The 26,111-nt window shown below is 44.7% G+C and overlaps 1 protein-coding gene across 2 annotated transcripts; it reads left to right on the top strand.

Annotated features, from left to right (window-relative positions):
- Positions 1–324: 324 nt before the first annotated feature.
- On the top strand, positions 325–25,337 carry ass1 (argininosuccinate synthase 1). Of its 2 annotated transcripts, none has more exons than XM_080018387.1 (15): positions 325–397; positions 797–944; positions 4,487–4,555; positions 4,974–5,162; positions 5,823–5,879; positions 5,987–6,061; positions 7,010–7,080; positions 7,174–7,204; positions 12,491–12,581; positions 17,012–17,096; positions 18,417–18,481; positions 21,302–21,433; positions 22,818–22,974; positions 24,676–24,741; positions 24,836–25,337. In XM_080018387.1, exons 2-15 carry the CDS (start codon positions 843–845, stop codon positions 24,882–24,884), a joined length of 1,239 nt encoding a protein of 412 aa, XP_079874513.1. In that variant the 5' UTR covers positions 325–397; positions 797–842; the 3' UTR covers positions 24,885–25,337. The 2 variants fall into 2 exon arrangements, with proteins under 2 accessions (XP_079874513.1, XP_079874514.1); XM_080018388.1 differs by having other exon boundaries at positions 358–397; positions 784–944.
- Positions 25,338–26,111: the final 774 nt, after the last annotated feature.

Raw genomic sequence — 26,111 nt, 5'->3', positions numbered from 1 at the left:
ACCAAAAAAGAAAAATTGAAATTGCGTATTAAATACAGTTTACTTTAAAATGCATGTCTGTCCAAACGAACTGGTGAGAATGTGGTAAAGCCAGAGTAGTGGCGACGGCCGAAGGGCAGGGACACGCTAACAGGCACTAATTATGCATCCGGACCGAATGATAAATACTTAGTTCGGTTGACGCCGCTTTCCGCCCCGGCGCCCACGGCGCTTGCGCAGTCTCGACGACGGCCGTCCGAGCTCGGCCAATCAGCGGCGACGCCCGAGCCCGCGCGTGCGTCCGCCCTCCCGCGGTAGCTCGCGACACCCCCACCGCCCCCCCCCCCCACGCTCCCGGTCCACAGTCCCCGCGGGAGAAGCGCGCTCGCCACGCAGTCCGCCACGTCCCCTCCGCCTCGTAAGTACCGCTGCGCCGCGGACACTGTGCGACTATGCTGTGTTTCGGGGCGGACTCCGGTATTTTTGTCGGTTGGGTGGTCTCGACGGGTGGAGTCGGTGGAGTCGCCGGAGACCCTTCGAGAGCCATTTCCGCTCGATGGGTTTCTGGCGTTTCTGACGCCACCCGCCACGCGTGTTGGCCGCGGCCGTCCACCCGCACCGCCAGCACGTTGGGCCGACGCCTTGGCACCCCGCCGCGTTGGATGCCTGCGAGACGGCTGAACTCGCTGGGACTCGTTGGGCTGACGCCGCTGCGCCTTCTTCCGTCGTCGGCGGCTCGTACGCCCCCGCCCCCTACTAACGCCTCTACCCCCGTTGTTGTTTTGTTGTTGTTATTATTGTAAGTGTTCTTTCCTAGGGTGACACCGCCTGCCATTCAAACAGCGAGACCGCCACCCTCCAACATGTCCAAGGGCACAGTGGTTCTGGCGTACAGCGGTGGGCTCGACACCTCCTGCATCCTGGTGTGGCTCCGGGAGCAGGGCTACGACGTGATCGCGTACTTGGTAAGGAGAGCGTCCGTGCGGGTGCTCCCTCCTCCTGCTCCGGCTCAGCCACCGGGGGTGGGGGGGAGGGTTTACTGCAGCAGCTGCCGGATGGGAGCGTTCCGCCCGCTGCTGTAGTGGGGGACCACCTGTGCAACTTTTTTTTTTGTTTTTGCGAACCGTGCAACAAAATCGCTCATAGAGAAGATGGTCCCAAAGTCGCCCCCCCCCCCCTCCCCATATCCCGGCTGTCTGTTCACACCCTCCCGGTGGATTTCCGTGATAATACCAGTGCAAAGCAGGCTGGATTAGCTTTTTGCCCTTGGGCTTTTCAGAAATCGCACCGCACGCAGAATCTCGGTTTGTCGAACTTGTTTCAGTTGTTCAGACAAGTTGGGGACAGCAACGGGGGTCACATTCCTGACACTCGCTGACATACAGTTGGTTTGATACTGTGACAAATGTACTTTTTGCAAGTGAAAGGCATCTGCTAAATGACATTAATCTTTATTAAATTATATATATATATATATATATATATATATATATATATAAAAAATTTTTATAGGGCTGTCAATCTATCAAATCGCGATTAATCGCACGATTGCCAGTATTTAATTAGTTTGTCACGATTAATCGCATGATTGCCCATAGCTCGAGTTCAAGCTCGTTCATCACGATTAATCAAAACTTTTTTTTTCTTTTTTTTTTATATCCGTTCTAAATGTACTCTAATGGGATGTGTTTCAAATATTAAATAAATCAGATCAATATTTTCCCGTGAATGTCCCATATATATATATTTTTTTTTTAACCTTTCTCAAAAAATTAAATAAATAAAATGCCCGCGCGACCAGTGAAACGAGGACGGGCTCCGCCTTGTCAGGCACTTTCCCCCCTCTGCCCCCAACGTCAATCCGTCAAAAAAGTAAATGGATGACCGCCCTAATATATACAGATATTCCATGATGAGCTGTATTAGAGTAAACCAATGTTTCCCACCCTTTTTTTTCCCCTGCCACTGCACTGTCCTGTTAACGAGTAAAAACAAGTATAGCCTGTGCTTATTATAATGGCCTATTAATAGTGATGTGTTCGCTCCTGAAAATAATTAACTGTCGTTCATCATTCACTGGAAATCCTCCCTCGCTCGCCGTACCTGAAACTGAACCACACGAACTAAGCGTCGGGGGAAAAAAAATGGAACGACTTGTTTTACTGAGTGACTCGCCAAGAACCGAATCTCAGATAAAGGGTTGAACCTTCCATCACAAGGGGAAGTCTCCACTTTCAGAATGAAACTTGTCCTGCAGGAGTTGGTATTGTGTCTGGAACTGACGAATTAGTGCAGCCTTGCAGTTTTGATCCTGCAACACAAAAGCTGATTTCCGGACATCCTGGTCACTCAACCCGTTAAGCGCACGTACCGTACGGTACAGGCACAATACCTCCAGCGACCCGGGTGACACTTTCTGCGTGTGTCTCCCTCTCTCCATCCCCCATTTCCTGTCCCTCTCCACTGTTCTCTACAATTAAACAAACAAACAAATAAATAAATAATAGAATTTTTAGTATTTCTTTATTTTGAAGTGAAACTTGAAAAAAATGTCCCGCCACACCTGGCAATCTCTCACGGCCCACTTGTGGTTCGAAAACATTGGAATAAACCATTGTAATGCCTTTTTCCAGCTTTTTTTTTTTTTTTATAATCCATGATGTGAGAGCTCATAAACCAGGCATTCAAGCATTATTACCTGTCAATCGATTAAAATCGCGATTAATCGCATGATCGCCCATAGCGAATGAGTTCATCACGATTAATCTAACATTTTTTATCCGTTCAAAATGTACATTAAAGGGATATTTTGTGTTTAATTGTTTAATACTCTTATCAACATGGGAGTGGACAAATATGCTTGTTTAATGCATAGTGTGTTTGTTGTAAATCAGTTAACACCCTAAAACAATGACAAATATTCTCCAGAAACCCTCGAAGGTGCACGAAGAAAATATGCTCAAACCATAACATGGAAAACTCAAGCCCAACAGATGTCTGTAAAACACTAAAATGTCCCGGTTTTCATCCGTCACTACCATTAGTCCCGGTTTTCACCGCAATTAAAATAATAATGATAATATTGTCCTTGTTTTCAACGCTCACATAGATGTTTATCGTGTTCTTTCCCCACTCATAATTTCCTAACTAAATGAACAAAAAAGAATGCACCGCGTGTCTGATTCCAGCTGATTGGCGTGTATGAGTGTCAATCAATGTGTGGTTGTGAAGGCTGGCTCTGTCTGACAGAATCTGTCTATCGCACATACCTGTCAGCCCTCCCGTTTTCCCCCGGGATTCTCCCGTATTTTCTCCCTTTCTCACGCTGTCCCCCCCGTTTAAATATTTTCCCGTAGATCTCCCGTATTTTTGACCTTTTTCGAAAAAAAATAAAATAAAAATGGTTGTGTGATCAGAGAAACGGGGACGGGCTCCTCCTTCTCAGCCACTTTCCCCCGTTTCCCACAACGTCAGTGCGTCAAAGTAAATGAATGACAGCCCTAATATATACAGATATTCCATCATGAGCTGTATTTGAGTAAACCAATGTTTCCCAACCCCTTTTCTGCCACCGCACTGTCCTGTAAACGAGTAAAAACATCAGAAACAAGTACAGCCTGTGCTTATTATTATGGCCTACTAATAGTGATGTGTTCGCTTGAGTTGTTCGTAGCGAATAACTGTTTTAAATGAGTCGGGAGCCGCTCCGACACAAGAGGGGGCGAGCGAGTAAATCTTCAATTCACAAAGCGAAAATAATGAACTTTCATTCATCATTCACTGGAAGTCCTCCCTCACTCGCCATGCATTCGACCTGAAACTGAACCATGCGAACAAAGCGTCGGGAAAACTCGAACGACTCGTTTTACTGAGTGACTCGCCAAGAACCGAATCTCAGATAAAGGGTCGAACCTTCCGTCACAAGGGGAAGTCTTCACTTTCAGAATGAAACTTGTCCTGCAGGAGCTGGTATTGTGTCTGGAACTGACGAATTAGTGCAGCCTTGCAGATTTAATCTTGCAACACAAAAGCTGATTTCCGGACATCCTGGTCACTCAAGCCGTTAAGCGCACGTACCGTACTGTACAGGCACGATACCTCCAGCGACCCGGGTTCCAGTCAAGCCTGTGGTCACTTGCTGCGTGTCTCTCCCTCTCTCTACCCCCCAGTCCCTCCCCACTGTTCTCTACAAAAAGCAAAAAAATAAAGCAAATTTTGAAATGGAATTTGAAAAAATGTCACGCCACACCTGGTAAGCTCTCATGGCGCACTAGTGGTTGAAAAACATTGGAATAAACCATTTTAGTTCTTTTTCCAGCTATTTTCTTATAATCCATGATGTGAGAGCTGATAAACCAGCCATGCAAGCATTATTACCTGCGGGGTTTTTGTCTGTCCGTCTGACTCTCTATTGTGCGCACTCATCAAAATGTTTATGTCTTATGGATTAGTAACAAAAATAAAAAAAAATCAGGTTTGCAGGGGTATTTAAATTTCTCTCTTTTAGGCCAATATTGGACAAGATGAAGACTTTGAAGCCGCTCGTGTAAAGGCAGAAAGCCTGGGTGCCAGAAAGGTGAGACATCTCCTATATTGTCATTAGTAAACAGAGCTTTTCCTTCTGTACAGTTCTGATGTATGCGTGTTTTGTTGTATTATTATCTGTTAACTTTTTTTCTGCTGAATGTAGCAATAGCATTATATTCAAAGACACAATAGAATCATCCGAGTCCGCATTTCTATTGATGTAGTCCAGTTTTGACACACTGGTCATTTCTCCCAGGGAAATCTGTCCGTAACAAATGTTGCAGTCTTTTGTCATTTTCACATTGTCATGGCTAACATTTCCAGATATGCAATGTGTGGGGGGGGGGGGAAAGTAATTTATTAAAGATTTGCATTCAATGGAAGTTCAGTTTAAGGGTTGACATTGGAGAGCTTGTGGGGGAGAATGATTTCAACCTCCCCCTGATTTAAACAACTTTCCCGCTTAGGTGTTCATTGAGGATCTGCGTGCAGAGTTTGTGGAGGAGTTCATCTGGCCCCTGGTTCAAGCCAGTGCCATATATGAGGACCGGTACCTTCTGGGTACTTCGGTGGCCCGGCCATGCATAGCCCGGCGCCAGGTCCAAATTGCTAAGCGCGAGGGTGCCCAATTTGTCTCCCACGGTGCCACTGGAAAGGTGAGCAAGTTTCAGTCTAACATGAAGGGGCAGGCAAGTGGGTGTTGTCATAATTGACTCATGACTTACAGATGTATCAGAGCAATGAAAACGTAATGAATTTTCCCCATTTGCATACTTAAATGAGATCTAATTTTAATTGAAATGTATATTTGCCTGATATTTGATCTGGTATTTGGTTATTATTTCAACAGTAAAATTTCAGTTAAATTCAGGAAGAAAATGAGGCAACTGTCTGGTCCTCGATTATTTCATTTTTAATGCTTGTTTTGTTCACTGTTTGTCCTTCCGGTTTAACATTCAAAGTGCTGTTTTTCCCGCTATCTTTTTCTATTTTTATTTTTATTTTTTTTAACCTTGACAATTATTACATCCAAAGTTGGGTTGAACCCTGATCCCAAACCACCAGTGGTTGTGCAATATCTGGACATGCTGTTATGTTGCTTCACCTCTAGATGGAGACTAATGCCACTTAATCATGTTACAGTCCTTTCCGCTACCTGTTTCAGATCAAATCTGCAAGTTGTAGTCATCTCTAGCTGGTTAAAAAATAATTCCTAGGTATTGTAATTTATTTTGATATTGAGAAATGGGAAGATAATTCACATGACGTTGAATAAATAATGGACTTCGGCAATTTAATTTATATTTCTTTTTTAGGGCAATGACCAGATCCGATTCGAGCTCACATGCTATGCCCTTTACCCTGAAGTTAAGGTGAGTCGCCCCCCCCCCCCCCCCCCCCCCCATTAGAGGTAATGGTCTATCCTTGGTCCCATATCATGGCATGCTGACAACCCCACTGCCTCTCTGGGCTTGTTCAGATCATAGCACCCTGGAGGATTCCCGAGTTCTATAAACGCTTCTGCGGCAGGAAGGACCTGATGGAGTATGCTCAGGTAACTATTGTTTCTTTTTTGTGTGTGTTGTTTCACCCAGACACCCCCATACAAACTATGACTCAAGGCCATTAAGACGAAGCTATACAATCTAATTGGACTGGGAAGTGGTGTGTTCCAAAGAGGTCTCCCAATTTTAGCAAGGCGCAGTCTTTTCCACTAGAGGGTGGTGCCGTGGAAATACCACTGCGTGGTCCGTGAGATAAACCCTTTCTATCGGGACCAAACGGAGACCCTTGTTAAGTTCACTACAACGTACTTTATTTTGGTAAATATGAGAGTAATACAGTGATACACTTTGTAATAGGGATACAGTCATCTCTCTCCGTGCATGTCCGGAGGGAGTTCTTATACATAGAAAGAGTTGGGTTGTCGTCTTGTGACCGCGCCCCTAGTTTCATGGCTTGTTTTCCATACAATAATACGTGATGTTTGTTCATAGGAAAAGTGAGCGGTTACAGTTCAGCCATGTTCGGTTTACTATTTACAAATTTTCATGCACGTGCAAGATAACTACAGCAGAGAAGGCATGCGTAGACCGTCTCTTTGTTCCGGAGGGACAGAGAAGCGGTGTCTGGGCGTAGATAAGCAGTATCTGGGAATGGAAAGGAGTGTTCTGGAGTTTCTCAAAACTTATGCACCTGGCTTTACTTTGGCACGTAACAAGTCACTTGGTAATTCTATTCCCTTGGGACTGGTTTGCAAAACAAAAATTTGCCTACACAAACCTGTTGTCATTCAACTGAATGTCATTATTTTTCCATCATTAACCTGTTTGTTTAGACTAAGATATAATTAAAATGCATAATTAACCAACGGCTATTTGTTGCGTTTTGGGAACTCGGCAGTTATGCATTGATGTGTCTTTAAATTATATTTGTCTTAATAATACTTCAATTTTGGTGTGTCGTTGATCGTGTTGGCCATAACATGTTTGTTGAACCCTAGAAACATGACATCCCTGTGCCGGTCACTCCTCGAGCACCCTGGAGCATGGACGCCAACCTGATGCATATTAGGTGGGAGATGATGGAAGAGAACGTCCGTTTCTGTTATTTATAAAAAGCCTCAGTCATTTCATAATCCTATTCTCTGAATTGTTTTGAAAACAGCTATGAGTCGGGAATCCTGGAGAATCCTAAGGTAAGACCCAGATTTGCAAAATCCAAAAAAGAGTTGTCATTTGCGCTTTTACGGAAATCTTTTTCCTTTCTCCTTGCCATTTCTGTGGCATTGGTTTGGTGTGCTGTTAGTGAATATAGATATTTAAATTGCTATTGACAACATGAAAATCCTTGTTTTATCCGTGCTTTATTTATCAAGTGTACAGTACAACACAAGGTCATTCGGTACAATCAAATTCTTGGGGCATGACAGGCAACAACTGCGTAGTGGGCATAAAAAAATAAAATTACAAGGCAAATATATGGAGGGAATACATTTTTTTTTTAATAAAATAAGAGTCGAATATAAAAAAAAGTACGAGTGATGTTACAAATACGGGCAAGAGGTCGCAGTGTATGTACATTAAATTTAAATAAGAAAAATAATCCTAAAACGGAAGCTAAAAATTGGAATGCTGTGGCAGTTCCAACAGAAACAGGTCAGTCTATTGCACAACAATAGCGATCACTTAATCAACAGGGCTGTGAAAAAGGTAAATTGACGAACTTGTAATATTATACTCTGTCAATCTTTTGGCGTATTTCAGCATGTACATAATAACATATCAAAGTATGCTATTCAATAACAATTGTGACTAATGTTTACTAGGTCTAATAATAATTGCAGATATTACATCACAACAAAATGTGGACACTGAAACTGACTATTTCCATGGTGGAAGATTGTTTTGTTTTTTTCTGCAGATAAATCTGATAACAGCCATCAACACTCTGCTGCAATGAAGATGTTAATAATAAAAGGAGAATACTAGACAAATACCCAATACGAGTTATAGGACATGACAATGTAATTATCTACCAGATTTTACCAAAATATTCAGATATCACCTCAAATTATTTTTACCTTATTTGCTTAATTTCCACCATTATTGTTTTGCTGACAATTCCACGACAATAATCACCCCTTATATTCAATGTTTTAATAAGAAAGTGATTGGAACGGGCCATCTTCAGTAACGGTGGGATCGTCACTTGGGGTACAGTACATTATGCTACTTGGTCTGACCATAAAACACAACAGTGGTCGGCCTGCAGTCTCTTCTATTGACCTACTCTGGCACCACCGCAGACAACCCACCAGCCAAACAAAGTTTGATCTCAGCCGGGGTCACGGGTCAAAGCGGTACACTCCGATTGCCCCCGAGAACACCCTGCAAAGCTCCCGTCCCCTTGTCCCCTTGTCCCCTGGTCTTTGCCTCAGTCTGTATCTCTGTCTGTGCCTCGCCCGGGTCTCTTCCAGGCCCTGGGAAGAGCCTGGGACACACAGACACTGACTTGTCGTCAGCCACGCTGCGCCTAATTCCCGATTTCATGGGAGCCGGGGAGGGGGGAAGGGTTAGGGTGTTGTGGCCAGCTGGGGCCTCCAGGGTTCCAGCCGTAGCTCTTCGGGACCTCCATTGTCTTCCTGGTCGCGCCGCCGCGGGCTGCGACGTGGGAGGGGAGCCATTTCATTGTGACACGCTGACACCAAAATGTCACTAGTAACAGTAAAGTACAAAGACGCCAGGCCAGACAGATGAGTTTCCAATGCGTGGAGTGTCACGGCGAGGCGAGGGGGTCCCGTGCCTGCGGAGCAGAGGGGCAAGGGCAGAGCCACTGTAACTCTCTCTCTCTCTCTCTCTCTCTCTCGCTCGCTCGCTTCCCATCGCCCCCCTCCCACTCCCTGTTCCCTTTGCTTGGCCCGTTCAGAAATGTTGTGAAAAGAATTAATAAAAAACAACTCAATAGCATAGCAATCTATGATGACAGCGTTATACAATTGGCCCAGATCATTGGTTTTGTCTTGGCCCATTTGCTCAAATATTGCATTGATCAATAACAGAAGATTTTTATGGTTCACAGAACTCAAGTAGTGAAGAGATTTAAATATATTATCGAGAGCTTGTCGTTTATTTTTCAAGTTGCGCGGCAGTAATTCACATTCATAAACATCTTTGGTTGAAACTTGCATTGCTTTATTTCTTCTAAGCATAGGGTTTCTGGATTCAAACATGTAAACAAAGTTTTTGTTCGTCGTTAAAAATTGAATCTAAATACACAATACAACATGTTTGGATCTTATCTACCTGGAAGCCTCTCTGAAGGAGGGCATCCTGCTCCTTTATGCGTCTTGCCCCCTCTTCTCCAGTTACGGCCCCGAAGGCCCCCGGGCGGGCCGGGGCTATTTCACCTCCTCGCTCCCCCACCTGTGGCACAATGGGCCCCACTCTGCTCAACACAGGCAGATAAGGGGACGTCTAAATGGTCGCTCATATGTTCGCCACCAGATAAGGGCCGGCAGGGAGTTCAGGTTACGCCATGATAATCACTGTATCCTTCCTGATAACCTTCAACCTCCGCCTTGCCTCCAGCAACATTATCTAGGTGAGAATGTATTTGATTGATCCGTTTTTCATACAATCCTTACGAACCCGCTTATTAATACACACGGTAGGTAATATCATAACTTTTTTTTTTTTTTTTTTCGCCCCCCAAGCGATTTTTATAGTGGCATCAAACACATCGGTTGCACTATTGGATGTCTCCACGCTTTCCAGCTCCCCTCACCGTCCTTCGTTTGTGTCGGTCTCTCTGGCCCGCACACGAGCGGTCGGGCTCCACCCCGGGGGGGGGATAGCGCGACACTTAGGACGAGTCACTGAAACATCCTCTCAGTCTTAATTACGCCCTCTGTCAGCGGGGTCCAGCCCATAACGCCAGCGCCCTTGTTTATCCTCGGGAAATGAAAACTTTTTTTTTTTTTTTTTTTTTTTTTTTTTAACTGGTCGCTCGGCTGACCGGCTAGATGGACCGACAGAACTATCCATAGGGGGAGGGCTGTGGGTTTTTTTCGGTGCACGCGTACACGCGCATCTGTCCTTTGAACCGTCGCCGTTTTTCATTTGCCTCGCCTGCCTGGAGGGTCAACCCGAGCAGCGTTTACGGGAGGCTGTGTGGTGATCGGGAGTCCCTGTTGCCGTGGACCCTTTAGCGAGAACCTGTCGGGTGAACATGTAATCCATGTTTATTGAAGTTCAGTTAAAGCCTCATGTCGTATGATGTATGCAAGAAGCCATTCCTGGTCATCAAGTGAATATTTCTGTTTCATTTTTGCCATGTTCTCCTGTTCAAAGAAAAGGAAGGGCTTCAACAGAGGGGTTTTAAGTTTAGTTTTCCAGCCCGATGGGCAGAGATCTCAACCGTTCTATACTGCGGTGGTTCTCCCTCCCTTCACCTCTCTTTTCAGTTCCTTTCGGAACCTGATCTAAAAAGCCAATGCGGCTGAAATCCACTGTGGAGGGCGAGAAGTTGACTTACTTTTGGTTTCTCCCCGAGCCCGCCTCTGCGTTCTATGGGGCACTTTCCGCACAACAATATGCCGAAAAAGCAAAGGCTGCCAAAGGAGCTGCTCTGTGCTACATGGTGGTGCGCTTCACGCCCCATTTCTCACCAATGTGCCCCCCACCCCCGCCCCTTTCTCTTTTTCTACCTCTTTCCTTCTTTCAGGGCCACATCTTTGAGACAGGTCCACCTGCGGGGGGTTACCATTGAAATGCATTGATATCCCGCACACTGGAATCAAGCCTATTCCCTCGGTTCCCCCTGTTTTATTTTTTTATTTTTATAAAACAATCTTTAAGTTGCAGCTCCCGTCTCGGGTTGGCTTGAGTATGCATGGTTTTGTTGTGAGGGATATGAAATGTTCTTCACGCGTGGGCTTTTTAATTATGTCAGTTTTTCAGTGCAATAGGAATACTGCAACTTTATGTTAAACCAACCGCCCGAAAATGTATTTGCATTATTTTAATGGATTCAATCAATCTTTCTTTGTCCCTTATGTACTATATAATAATAATAATAATAATAATGATAATAATCTTGATTTATTTAGCGCCTTTCATCCACAACATGCAGCTTAATCTGCTTGACATGAATAGACAATCAAAGAAGACAATCAAATAGTTTAGTTTATATATTTATGCTCATATGACGCCTTTTCTTTTTTTTTACAAATAAATTGAACTGAACTAAAGCAAACTATCAACATGATAGGCAACAATGGGACGTGTTTCGACAGTGTTTACGATTCAGTACATCTTTCTCCCTTCCCCGGAGTAGACATCAAAAGGCTTTTTAGGGGAGTCATTTCACCCCTCTCCTGTTCACTCCCCGTTCGGCGTCTTTCGGAGCACTGAGGCAGAAAATAAAGGAGAGAGAAAAGAGAGACTTGCGCCTTTCCCAGTCAATTTTGGTGTTTAGTTAAAAGGAAGGAAAGTGATTGCGGCGCTCGTTTTCCCCTCGCTGACGGGCCGCGAGCGGATGACGATTAGTTATCGTGTGATGATTTAGCGTCTGGTAAAGCTTTCCATTTAAATGCACCCAGTGGTTATTTTGCATAGTCCCCCTGCAATTTGCCTCAGCTCAGGAGACATTGGCCATCGCCTTGTCCTAATGCTGTGTAATTGTTGGTGGGATGCATTGCAGGGCGGACGCAGTGGTCTGCCTCACTCCGCTCACGTCCAAACTATGACATACGCAAATGGCTCCTGACTCCACCACCAAAATATCTGTCATTCCGGACGAGTGTAGAACGTGCCCCTTTGCCGTCAGACATGTCCTCGGCCAAAATCCTTCATTTAAAAATGGAACGGTAGAGAATTGGCCTTCCGAAAAAATTGAACCTCGGGTCTTGGGAATACAGGAGGGCAAGGTTTATGAGAGAGATTTATACATAGAGAGTGTTAATAAGCATTTCCTGTCGCGCCAGTATGTTCCGTCATAGTATTGGGCACTTGCGTGTGTGTGTGTGTGTGTGTGTGTGTGTGTGTGTGTGTGTGTGTGTGTGTGTGTGTGTGTGTGTGTGTGTGTGTGTGTGTGTGTGTGTGTGTGTGTGTGTGTGTGTGTGTGTGTGTGTGTGTGTGTGTGTGGGGTTTTTTTTTCCTGTCCTTTGCCCTTTCTCGCTTTATTTCTCCGTCTCCTTCCTCCCCCGCGGTGAAGGGCCACGCTGGGAAAATGAAGCCAAATAGAGGAGAAAAATGGAACATTGAATTTGTCTTTTCACTCAACTCCTGGTGGATTCCTGCTTCCAAGCGTCACCTTCCCTCAATTCTTCATCGACTACTCCCTAGCGCGTCAGCGCCGTAGCCCGCTCCCAATTTGCATTGCTAGCCTTAAATAAGGTGTCACAATGCTCTGTTTATTCAGAAATTCATTGAAATACAATTTTCTATTTCTATTTTTATGCTGTTGCTTTTTTTTTTCTCAGAGCCACGCTCCAACTGACCTGTACTTGATGACCAAGAACCCCGCGGACGCCCCCAACACCCCTGATGTTCTGGAGGTGGAGTTCAAAAAAGGTCTGAGACTGAGTGCTTTTTGTGTTACCTCGTTTTTTATTTACTTATTTATTTTATTTTTATTTTTTTCTCTGATCAGTCTGCATCTGTGTTTGCTTGCGATTCCACGAAATCTGCTCAGTTAGGATCGTTCATACAGCCCCAAAGAAATGTACATCACTCGGGGATGGAATGTCCGAGTTCCATACTTGAGCCATGACTCTGTCTCCACTTCCTTCTTGGCCGGTTCATCCTAGTTAACATTGACGGTTATTGCCCCAGGCTTACAAACCTCAGGCTTTCCATCTCGTGGTTTATCACCAGCCCTGACCACCCAGACTTAACCTCAGCCTCTCACACTCTTGCTGGGCCATAGCTGCCATGTTTGGCCCCGGGGCAGCAACCAGGCCGGAAGCATTAAGTCCAGCTAATACACCAAGCCCAGAGGGCCCAGAGACACGCTCATTATATATATTACCACAGGGGCCAAGCTAAATAGTGGAAAGTGTCACATGTTTGCAAAGAGAGAGAATGACAAGAAACATCCAAGCCCGGGGCAAACGGCACAGATGTTCCTTCATCCCTGGTCACTTGTGGAAACTGGACGGTAGCTCAAGGCGAGAGGCGGACATCAATGGCTTGAAGGACACTAGCGCCTCTGATCAGATTTGCTTGACTGACAGCTTTATAAGCTGTAATAGTAACTTAAAAGCTCCAAAGATTAGCACGAGACATAATCTGGATGCACGGGCTGGCCCTCGGTTTCTTAATGTCTTTTTTTTCTTTCTTTCTTTTTTCTTTTAATAAATACGACTTGAGTACACGTCCAAACATCCCAGTGAAAATAAACTATGAAATAAACAGACCTTGGAGAACAGTTCAACTGGTAATAAGGTGTCCTTTGTGGGGGGGTGGGGAACAACACCAAAACAAAAAAAAAAAACAAAAAAAAACAGCGCAGTAGTTAAACCTAGTCCTGTTTCGCGGGCTCTTTGCTGCTCTGCGCTCCGTTTTCACACATATTCTCTGTGCCTTTATTGAGCGCCCTATGACAAAAGCTGTTTTAGTTGTCCACACAAAGGGCCCGAGCCTACTCCTCCTCCCTCTCAGCGCAAGATCACCACAAGAATGTTTCATTTCATTCCCCTCCCACCTTTTCATCCCGGCCTTTCTCACCAAAGTTTTCTCACTGATTAAAAAAGAATATTAAATGACAGGAACCTTTTCCCCCGTCAGGCACTCCGTTCCCCAATCTCGCTCTCCTTTTAATTTTATCCCTCCCTCCCTTTCATGCCAAAGAAGGATAGGGGGGAAAAAGAGACAGAGAGGAAAAATGTAAAGCAGTAATTTTTCCTACAACTGTGTCTGCGCTCCCATTGTCTGCACTGTTCGCCGGCAAAACTAAAAAGGCCGAAGGGAAAAAGGATCAGTGGGAGAAAAAGAGCGCTCGGTGAATGATGGAACCTGCGTGGTGGAAGAGAGCGAGGGGAGACCCAGTGCAAGGATGGAGCAACCAGCCCCGACACTCCCACGTTCAGACCCTTCATTTAAATTTTTTTTTTTTTTTTTTTTTTTTTTTTTTTTTAATCTAATTATTAACTCTTTGGAAGGGGCGACGTTTTAACGGTGCACCATCCGAACGGGTCTCTTCTGCACTGGGAGATTTTCTTTGGGGTGGGGGAGATTCTTGAGCTATGGGAATGGGCCGGTCACAATACCCCTGGCCAAAAAAATGATCAGGTCCTTTTCTTGTCATTTTAAACTTCCCCCCCCCCCCACTCGCTGGGCTGGTAGAAGACCTTACGACAAGTTTAGCTCCCCCCGTCCCACTCTTCCTTATGCTAAATATTAATGAACATTGATGGATGGAGAGGCAGCTGCTTTCCTCTTCTTCTTGTCCATTAATTAAAACACGCACAATGATGTTTATCATTGTAGTCGAACACACGTGGACTTACACACACACACACACACCCTTTCACTGCCGTCGGGGTCTTCCCTGTCCCTCACCTTGTGGCTTGTGTTGCTCTTTTCAGGCCGTGAATAAACAAGTCCATGACAGTGATTGATTAGCACTTGGTTTAAGTGGCTTTGGAGGGGAAGTGCTGAGTGAGCAAGTGGTTGTTTAGTAAAAAGCTGTGTGTGTTTGCTAAAGCCAGGGAGATAGATATAGATAAATACTTTATTGATCCCCGGAGGGAAATTGCAGTGTCGGCAGTAACAATAAAGAAATGGCATCAAAAAATAAAAATAATAGAAGAAAATGGCAACATGTGGAAAATGTGGAAATATACAATAGCGGTTGGCTGTACACATTAATATATGACAATATAATGTACACTAAACCTCATGATAAACAACAAAATATGTAACCTAAAAAAATGTGTGATCCAAAACAAACATTTATAATGCGGGAAGAATTTGGTCATACACAATAACGAATGAAATAAAGCTAGCAGTGATGACAAAACATTAAATATGAGCCTAAACATTTCGACAAAAACCATTAGGAAAATAAGCATAAAATTAAACAGTAAACCGAATGTCAATAAATCTTGGGCATTACGGCAAATGAACAGAAAGCATGCACCAATGTACAACAAGACTGTGTGTGTGTGTGTGTGTGCGCGCGCGCGCGCGCGCGCGCGCGTGTGTGTGTGTGTGTGTGTGTGTGTGTGTGTGTGTGTGTGTGTGTGTGTGTGTGTGTGTGTGTGTGTGTGTGTGTGTGTGTGTGTGTGTGTGTGTGTGTGTGTGTGCGCAAACCACTCAGTGGCGCGAAAAAATCCTCAAGCCTTGAGAGTCTACGGGGGGACACAAAGCTGAGTGTGTAATTCAATTAGGGAAGGACCTGTCCGTGATTTCACAGCCTTCAAACAAGCCAGGCCTTTGAATTTATAAGCAAAACTCGCCACATACTTTTTACAACGGTATTCATTCTTTAGCTTATAGTTGTAATTTTCCCTGGCTGAGCACATACCACTGTTATAAGCAGGCTTTAGACCTTGTTTGAGGGTTGCACTCCTCAAATAAGTGTCTGCGAGGTTCAAAATGATGTTAAAACTATACCTCTGGGACCAGGCGTTGGTTGCAATGATCAGCTTGAGTCTATGTGTGATACCCTTAATTTATACTTCAAGTCAAATATTGACTTGAAGTTTAAAATGTTGTATTGCAATGTTTTGCTCTACTCTCCTGAACCTCATTCTTTTTCTTTTTCTTTTTGGAGTTGGTCGTTCAGGTCTATATATGGAAAAAATGAAACAATTGTTGATTTAGTGGTGTTGTGAATACACCGATCAGCCACAACATTAAAACCACCACTAATATCCACTATTATTGTGTAGCTCCCCCTCGTGCCGCCAAAACAGCCCTGACCCGTGGAGGCATGGACTCCACAAGACCTCTGATGGTGTCCTGTGGTATCTGCACGAAGACGTTAGCAGCAGATCCTTTAAGTCCTGGAAGTTGGGAGGTGGGGCCCCCGTGGATCGGGCTTGTTGTTCCAGCACATCCCACAGATGCTCCATCGGATCGGACCCTAACCCCGCCCGTCCACATGATGTAGAAGAAGACGTGATTCATCAGACCAGGCCACCTTCTTCCAATGCTCCATGGTCCAGTTCTGACGCTCACGTGCCAATTGTAGGGGCTTTCAGAGGTGGACAGGGGTCAGCATGGGCACTCTGACCGGTCTACAGCTTCGTTCTCCCATACGCAGCAAGCTGTGATGCACTGTGTGTTCTGACACCTTTCTATCAAAGCAGCATGAACTTTTTCACCAATTTGTGCTACAGTAGCTGTTCTGTGGCATCGGACCAGACGGGCTAGACTTCCCTCCCCACGTAGATCATCAAGTCAAAGGGTGCCCTTGACCCGGTTGCTGCTTCACCGGTTATCCTTCCTTGGACCACTTTTGGTAGGTACTAGCCACTGCATACCAGGAACACCCCCCAAGACCTGTCGTTTTGGAGATGCTCTGACCCAGTCATCTATCCATCACAATTTGGCCCTTTGGCCCTCGCTCAGGTCCTTACTCTTGCCCATTTTTCCTGCTTCCAACACATCACCTTCAAGACCTGACTGTTCACTTGCTGCCTAATACATCCCACCCCTTGACAGGTGCCATTCGAACAGAATGATCAATGTTATTCACTTCACCTGTCAGTGGTTTTGATGTTGTGTCTGATCGGTGTATCTATGTGTCATATTCTCTGTGACAAACGTGGTTATTAATCCTGCCCAATGTTAATTTTTATATTATTTTTGACTTCTTGACTTTTTGACTGATTTTCACAAATGAAATGCTCGTTCAGTGTGCTCTTTAGTGTTGGTCGAGTTGGCTTGGGAACCACTTTCTGAACGTTCTTTGCAGAACGTCTTGTGTCATAAACAGTCATTGTTTTGTTTTTTCTGCGAGGAAAATCAACTGGAATTTGTCATATGCCCTTCAGGTGTGCCCATCAGAGTGACCAATGTGAAGGAAGGCCTGTCCAAGGACACGCCCCTGGAAATCCTCTCTTACCTCAATGAAATAGGGTAAGGCCTGTTTAGGTCTATTTAATCCTAATCAATGGCTGTTGGCCAATAACACTGTATATCACTGACAAGCTGTGAACAAAATCCCGGTGACTTCAATTTGAAGGACCATACCATTTTAATTTGGCTTCTTGTCATTACCAGAGATTTTTCGATTTTTAAGTGTACACACAGGGTACATGTAATGACATTATGTCATTGGGTTATAAGAATGACATAATGACATGTGGTTCTCTCTGTTACTGTAAAGGATTACAGTTAACTAACTGTAATCCTTTACAGTAACAGAGACTGTAATCCTTTACAGTAACAGAGAGAACCACGTCAATTAGAAGCATGCATTAAAATGAGTATGTATTTTGTTTATCTTTAAATTTAGGCTGTCTAAAACTATATATTCTTATTTAAGATGGAAAGGAAATATCTTAAATGGAATATCTTCATACACATTCTTCTGTGATATATAATGAGAACATCTTACTCGAATGCAGTAATAAAAAAGATCTAGATTCATGTTAAATATGTGTCCGGTGTCGATGTTTTCCATTGTATATGCACACTCATTGTCAAACTTCTTATGTCAAGTATGCGACGTATTGATAAATCTTCCCTGTCTTTTAATAAAGACAGGGAATTCATGTGCTGTAATGTATCATGTCAAAATTAGCACGTACAATTTGTTCTTTGTCAGTTAGCAGGCGAGGTCATTCAGCCATCATTTTGAGAATTCTGATTTCTGATGGGATTTTACTTAACCGTTAGATGTTTTTGTTTTTTTGTTTTTGCAGCACTTGTTGACTTTGTGAGGAAATTAATGAAAGTTACTATACTATGTGTTATTATCAGTTAAGTTTGTGGTTGTGGATACTGTGCAAATCATACCATGAAAATAAAAGTAGACAAAACAATACCTCCCAGTTAAACCCTGTAGGGGGGGGGGGGGTGTATGTGTGATTTAGGAGGTAGGTGTAGCCTTGTTGACAGCATCAGATAATTTCTGTTGGTGGATAAATTCCATAAATCCAAGCGGAGAAATATTAAAATGCGTATCAAATTGTCAATCAGTCTTGCCTCTTATACATATTTATACATAAATATTTTTTGTTTATTTGTTGAACAGCATTCCATTAATGGCAAACAAGACGAGCCAGGTTTTAAGGAGTGCCACAGTGAGCACTAAGCCTTGGTGCCAGTGCTGGAATATGAAGACGTTATTTCGTCACGTTTTATTCAGCCCCCCCCCCCCCAAAAGACGGCTCAGTCATGTAGCCCCTTTTTTTTTTTTTTTTTTTTTTTAACGTATGTGGCTTATCTCAACAGTGGGAAGCATGCCGTCGGCCGGATTGACATCGTGGAAAACCGTTTCATCGGCATGAAGTCCAGAGGTAAGGCTTTTTCGAACGACTTCAGTATCGACTTTAATTGACCGAACGCTGAAATAAGTGCCAATATCTTCATTTTTGATCCATTCAGCACTGTCTTTTCAATATCGTGAAAGGGATTTTGAAAAGAATGCTCTCAGGAAATGGCAGGTACTTTACATGAGTGCTTAAAGTGTACCACCTGCTCGTCCGCCTGCGTGAAAGGGGCTCGGAAGCAAAATCCATGGCTGTGCGCGAACGGAACATTATGCGCTTTTTTCTACTTTTTTTTTTTTTTTTTGCTCAAAGGAAATGTTTTCTCCGAGGCTGATGGAGAAGCCAAGGCACCGAGGTAACGTGCATGTAACTTAGGCGGGTAGACGCGGGGAGAAAAGGCGCGCGGACGAAGACGCATATGCTTCACCGAATGCGCGCAAGCACACACTTTATTCACATGCGCACTCGCGCACATTTTTCAGCCGCTTCTCAACATGGCCTTTTTTTTTTTTTCTTCTTCTTCTTCTTCTTCTTCTATTTTTTTTAATTGTATTTTTTTTGTCATAGTCCTTATTGTCAGTTGCGGCCACAGGCAACTCCAGTGGCGTCTTTGTCACCTCCCTGCATGCTCCACGCCGGCCTACGCACGGGAGCAGTGAGCTGTCCCGGCCTAATGCGACACACACACACACACACACACACACACACACACACTTTCTCCCCCCACATGACACCTCCTTACAGTGTTGTGATTGACAAATTGACTGGCCAACAGACTGTGGCTGTGGCGTGACTTGGCAGGTAGAAATTGGAAAATGGGAAGCCCAATTTTCTCTTCCCTCGGTTGAACAAAGGATCGAAGCTTTCTCTCCACTGAAGCAATAGGGAGAGGAGGAGCACAAGGTGTCCAAGTGGTTGGATAACTGCCGTCGAGAGTGTGTGTCTGTGTTTGTTTTCCCCTCTCGGAATGGCGACGGTGGTGGCACAATAGACTGAATGGGGACATGTCATATTTATTTGTGTTGGGTCAGATTTATTTGTATTGGGTCATGTGGGAATGGAAATGGTTTTGTCAAGAAGACTACAAAACATTCAACAGCCAATGTGCCTGAATGGCGTTTCCCATTTGTCAGAGTTCTGTCAGACCCCTGACCCGTGCCGCCGTTGATGGAGCTGCTGTGCAGATGGAGATAGATGGAAGTAAGCTCCGTCCTTTTTTTTGATGGAAGAGGCCGCAGCTTCAGCTTCACTCCTTGGTGTCAGACAGCGACTGCTAGAAACGGCCAAAAATATTGGAAATCAGTATACCGCCTCGCAGCTGTGTTATAACCCATCCCCGTTATTTTACAAGAATTCCTCATGATCTTGTTCTCGTACATTACATCACGTCATTTGTCAGACGCTTTTGTCCGACTCGCAACGAGCACGTTTTGTCACAGTGTCAACACCACTGTGTATATCACAGTTGCAGATAAACATTCTCTAGAAATAAGAAGCACTAGTAGAGTTAGAAAGGGAGTATTTTTTTATTTATTTTTATTTTTTTAGGAAAGTACATTAGACAGTAAAGGAGAAAAAATGGGGTAGACAGGTCAGTGCAAGTGGGGTCCAGGTGTAGTCTGAAGGGATGGTTCTACAGTCTGCGAGGAAAAATTGTAGTGTAATATTTATTTGTACATAGACATTAACAATGTTCATGTAGAGCCAGAAGGAAGCCGCTTGGTTCAGAGCTATTCCTATGCTTAACCAACGATGGCTGAGCCGCAGCAACTGCATAAAAGATTAAAGCCTTAAAACCACCGGGGCTGTTGTCCCGCCAAGCTTAACCAAACGGCTGTTTTCGGTCACTCAGATGGCATTTATATTGTTCACTTGCCTCCGTCGAGCCCGTTTTTCCCTTCTTGGAACACTAAGCCTAATTGACTCGGAGGGCAGTTTTAATCTGATAGAGCCAAACGGAAGTGTCCCTTCTTGTTCCTGTGGCCCTTGATCTTCCGAAAAAACCTGCAAGCGTCACTAGCTCAGGTTGCCTCCTCCCGGGCTCCACACCATAAGCCGTGTTACTAAGCTCTGCTTTGGGCCGCCGGCATACAGTAGCTAAGTGCTTCTTGCTTTTCAGCTCGGGCTTAGAGTATTTCTGGTCTTATTGATTTGGGCACGCCGTTTACCTGCGTGATCGTAATGAATGTTTACACCTTAGTGGCTGAGATTGTCAGTAAAATTAAATACCTGTTACGTGGGCATTACTCAGCATTAAAATTGATTCCGAGCTCCAATTTCACTTTGTTAATCTGTTTTTAGTTACTTTTGTCGGGTTCTTTATCTTTTTTGGAAAATAGCCCCGCCCCTCTCCCCCCATGTCAACCGGCACGCGAGTGACAGCTTTATTTCCCCTGTCGGTTCATCTTTTCACCCTCCCTCAATACGCGGAGGGTAAATTGCAGGGTAGGCTGAGTCCTGCTCCAGGTTCTAGGTTGGCAGGGGCCTTGTACCCTGTCATTTACCCAGGACAGATTCATCAGTGTTTTGGGGAGGATGAGCGCCGCGGAGGCCCGGCTGTCAGGCGGTATGGAGGAAGAGGTCGGCTGGCGGCTAATGGAGCTGTCTGCCCTCTGGTTGCTCGGACAGAAGTGCGTCTGGGCCTCGGATCGCCAGTCGGGGTGTTGACTGCGCGGCTGGTGATGGATCGAATGTTTTGACTTATTTGTGTGCTGCTGGGTTACAGTGTTTGCATTAATTCATACGCATTCTTGTCTAAGAAATCCAAGTTTTGATCAACCGGCCTGACATTTTTTTTTTTTTTTCCATCTCAACTCTGCCCTGTGTGTGTCTGTGTCTGTTTCCAAGGGATTTATGAGACTCCCGGTGGAACCATCTTGTTCCAGGCCCATCTCGACATTGAGACCTTCACCATGGACAAGGAAGTGCGGAGAATCAAGCAGGGCCTTGGCATCAAGTTTTCTGAGCTCCTCTACAACGGTAAGGAACCCAACTACACTCACGGATCTCCTATGTTCAATTTATTTGCTTTGATTTAAATGTACATGATTGTGCACTATTTTTTATTTTTATTTTTTTGTTTCAGTACCATCTCCCCATTTCCCCTTAAATACAAATAGCGCTCAAGCCCCAAATCTTTGTTTGCTCCCTACCATAACCAGAGAGGTATTCGAGGGATTCAAACGTGTGTGTGTGTGTGTGTGTGTGTGTGTGTGTGTGTGTGTGTGTGTGTGTGTGTGTGTGTGTGTGTGTGTGTGTGTGTGTGTGTGTGTGTGTGTGTGTGTGTGTGTGTGTGTGTGTGTCCTACCTGGCTCAGGTGTCCTAATCCTTCCTCCTGCCTGTCTTCAGTCGCCTGTGCTTCATCCACATAATAGGATCAGCACCATTAGAGACTGATTACTGGGCCACTGCAATTATACCCTCCAGAGAGGGTTAGAGAGACAGAGAAGGGCCTACAGCACACACACAGCTACGAGATTCAATTTTACCATAGATTTGAAGCATAAAGAACTCATCCTAAACTCCGACCCATGCGAGACTAAAGTGTAAAAGAGTTGTGATGCCTAATTAAAAGTCCAAGCCGATGAGCAGTCCAGGATTGGGATTTCAGCCGTTCAACATTGGTGTGATAACTGTTTCCCCACTGAAACTTAAAAGGGGGCTTCCTCCAGTTATGTTATTCTGAGAAAATCCATCTGCAACAATGACATATTCTATTCAGAATAATCTTGACCCTTAACTGCACCAGGGCAAGATATGTCATTAAAGCACGCTCAATTTAGATGCAGTAGGGGAGAAAAAAATCAAATAAAATGACATGGATTGTGTGTTCCAACGCAGCCAGACGACGAGTTTAAGGTCAACCGTTGATGAAAGGAGGGCCCCCCGCTGAGAGGGGTGTGCCTGACCAGGACCCCCTAACATATACACACACACATCCTCAGCCCATCTGTCTCCCAGACTGACAGGCCGGGGCTATATGAGCTTCACCTGGAGTAGAAATAAGGGCTGGCGGGGTGAGAAAAATCTGGTTTGCGACACAGGGAGCTCTGCGTGTCAGATTTGGCCTCATTCTAAATGGGAATTTCATATTTTCCCAGAAACTACCCACCACACTCTGTTTGCTTTTGGCTAATTATACATTTCCAGTATTTTTCCAATCTTTTACCTCCACGTTTGAGTTGAAATAAAAAAATATTTGAATTAAAATGCCATTTCAAGACGTTTGATTTTATGCAGATTGTGTCTGAAGTTCTAAGTTCTTGTTCTGTTATTCGTTGTCCCTTGGCACTTGGAAACTTAAAGCCAACATTACGAGTCATTTCTCGCTCCTTGACTCCCCCCCCACACCCCCCCGCTGCAGGTTTCTGGTACAGTCCGGAGTGCGAGTTTGTGCGCCACTGCATCACCAAATCTCAGGAGAATGTGGAAGGCAAGGTGCAGCTGTCGGTCTTGAAGGGCCATGTCTACATCATGGGAAGAGAGTCTCAAAAGTCACTCTACAACGAAGAGTTGGTCAGGTGAGAAAACAAATACTTTTTCCTTTTTCTAAAGATGTGTGTTCGAGCTTGTGTTTTTTTTTTTTTTTGTTTTTTTTTGTTTTTTTCTTCGTGGATGAAAAAGATGAAATGCCAGGGGGGGAGATTGATTTATTGTTTGTAATTTATTCTCTAACCCGTATCTGCCGAACAACTGAGTGTTCTCTGTACAGTGCAGTCGCCCCCATATGTTCGCTGGTCAGTGCGTTTTAAGCAGAAGGTCAGCCAGCTCAATCCTCTTGTGACCTCGGCACCAAAACGCTAAAAGCACCCCGCCTCACAAAGACATCAGAGAAGCGTTGAGCTCCATTCCTAGAGGTCAGACCCCCGCCCCCCCCCCCCCAGCCTCTTAGCTGTGGAACAGTAGGTTTATTCAAGGGGGTGATCCCTGATGCCCTGTAGGCAAGCTCAGCACTGACCAAAGTAGCACCCCTCCATATGCCTCTCCATCCACCCTTCACTCTCAAGTGCCGCCGCGCCCCAGAGTCGGCGCTAATGGCGTTTTTTCGGCTAAGAGAGAGAAGCGGGATTTTACGCGGGCTTTTGAGAGGGAAGCGCCGGGGTTTCAAGTCGAATGGACATCATAATATGTACATATACCGGGGCGCCAGGAAAAAAAGCGGTGGTACAGCAGCCAGTCGCTGTGCCCACCTGCGACAGAAATGCCACTCCGCTGGTTGTCCACCGGATCTGCTCTCAATTAAGTCGGCCGGGATCCTTTAGAAAGCGAGGCAAAAATATCTGCAAAATATGACATGGTCTCATACACAAAGTGCAGAGAAGCAGAACGGCACGCGCACATGCAGATATTCATGCATACTTAGAAATACACTGAGAGACACACACAGACACACACACACACACGCACACACACAGGGCCATATTCTTTGAAACCACTCACTTATAACGGCAGTTAGGTGATAGGTAGTGAGCCTTGTATTGAGAGTTGATGATTTAGTTGTCAATCATTCTTTTCGGAGTGTTTATTCTATCATTTGTTGGCAATTTCCTGTGTTGCTAAGAGCTTTTGAAGGATGAGTGCAGACCTGGCATTGGTAGATGTGGGTGTAGAATGGGAGGGAGAGGAAGCGGCGAGGGAGTACGTGGAGCACTGCAGGTAGAAACTACTGTAATTATAGAGCGCACACACTCTTTTGTGAGACACTCACATTCATTTAGGAGGGGAAATGACAGTGGCGCACAAAAGCCCGAGGCAAGAGAAAATATGAATCGACGCGGCAGTTTTAGAAAAGTGAGAAAGAATAAAAATCTGGAACATCGGGTAACAACCTATTCAATTTTCGCTGTGCTTAACCTGGTGTTGATACAATAGACCTGAAATACTTATTTGTTTGTGTCCGAGAGTGTCTGTGTGGGTGAGATGCATTTTTCTTTGTATCGATTGTTATTCAAGAGCTGCATTCAGGCAGAAGTTGATAAAAAAAAAAAATGAAAAAAAAACATTTCTCTAAAGAGCACATTTTCAATGATCCAATTTTCCCAGTAGTTGATGAGGCGGCACGGCGCTCGCATTCACTCCGCCGATGCAAATTGCTTTGATCGGCTCCTTACTCGTGACGCCCGCTTTTTTCGAATCGCCTTTTTCTTCACCTGCAAGCTCTCTCCCCACGTTTTCGTTTTTTTTCCCTTCCCCTACTTTGTCGACCCCGCTCCGCCCTCCAGCATGGACGTGCAGGGAGACTACGACCCGTGCGACGCCTCCGGATTCATCAAGATCAACGCGGTCAGGTCGGAGAGAAATCAAGAGCCCGCGATTAAACGACGCTTTCTCACTCTTAAACATTCCTCCCCGTTCTGTTTTAACACCGTTCCTCCCCTGCAGGCTCAGGGAGCACCACCGCCTGCAGGGCTTGTCCGGCACCAAGGACTAGAAGGACGCCGTGGGCCCTTCCCCTCTCCGCCTTTGTTCTCTGCGTCTCCACCAGTGGGTTTGTTTAGGCAAATGAACGCGCTTTGTCAAATTCTTGATTTAGCTTCCTTTCAATACATTTTCTACCCAGGTGCCCAGGTTAATACCGAATTAGTTCTTATTCGCCATGTTTCCGGGTTGGTTAATACCTTGACAGCAAAGACGGATCTAAACAATCGCATTTTTACAATACAGTTTACATATAACTTTACAACTCGTGATTTTTTATGCCTATCAAAATCGCAGTGAGAGCAACAGAGTTGGATTATGGATCATTTTGTTACGCGGGTTTTAGAGGGGAAGCTCACTCCTATTATTTCCTGTTCAGTCGCTTTGTTTCGCTGCAGTGCTAATTGCCTCATCTCAATGAAAGGGGATTGTAACATTAATAAACTAAAGTGAACTGTGTCCATTATTCTCTCGTCGTCTGTCTTTTTTCGGTATTTCATTGTCATTCATGACGGGAGAGTCAAACGTAACGTCCATCACTCTTTTTAGGCCCTCAAATGAGATCGGAGTTGGTGATTAATAGTTGCCATCTGTGCCGAACCACCTGTCTATTTATTATTTCCCGCCTGTTTAACTCTCAGGCCTTAATGAGCAGTGCTCCGTGACAATTTGAGAGCACGTGGGGTTGTATATCATATTTGTGATGTGTAGAGTGCGTGAGTTTGGCACAGATAAAAGTTGAACCCGGTGGTTTGCTGATAGCCATTCGTGCAGAAATGATGTGGCTTAAATGGCACAAGTCGGGTGGAAGAAAAGCCAATTGCCACATATGTATATTGCATAGCATGTGGTCTTACGACTTAAGAAAAAAAAAAAAAAAAAAAGACGGAGCATTGACGGCACAGGAGTTTTAGATTTTCTCTGGATAATATTTTAAATCTAAGCATTAGCATAGTACTGAATGTTGCGCATTTTACTAATTTTCTGATTGCTATGGGTAATATAAAACAAACGTTATAACCATTTCTTTAATACTTTCATCATGCGTTGCTCCAAGAGGTGTTCGATAATTTATTATAACCATTCTACAATGTATAGGTCATTTACAAGCAGCTCTTGCTGCTTCCACCTCTCCAACCCCCCAACTAAAAGGTGTCAGTCCTGCATTGGGGTGCTGGGTGATGTGGGCCTCCTGGTAAAATTGCAGAGGCACAGGAGACCCCCTGCCAGCACTAATGGG

The sequence above is a fragment of the Zeus faber genome (assembly GCF_960531495.2).
Source record: "Zeus faber genome assembly, chromosome: 17".
NCBI lineage: Eukaryota > Metazoa > Chordata > Actinopteri > Zeiformes > Zeidae > Zeus > Zeus faber.
The sequence above is the reverse complement of the archived record's forward strand: the minus strand, read 5'-3'. Positions and strand labels throughout refer to the sequence as shown.

Coding starts and splice junctions, on each gene's coding strand:
- ass1 (XM_080018387.1), top strand. CDS start 843: ATGTCCAAGGGCACAGTGGTTCTGGCGTACAGCGGTGGGCTCGACACC. Junction 5,880..5,986: donor CCCTTTACCCTGAAGTTAAG/GTGAGTCGCCCC, acceptor GGGCTTGTTCAG/ATCATAGCACCCTGGAGGAT. Junction 24,742..24,835: donor ATCAAGATCAACGCGGTCAG/GTCGGAGAGAAA, acceptor CCTCCCCTGCAG/GCTCAGGGAGCACCACCGCC.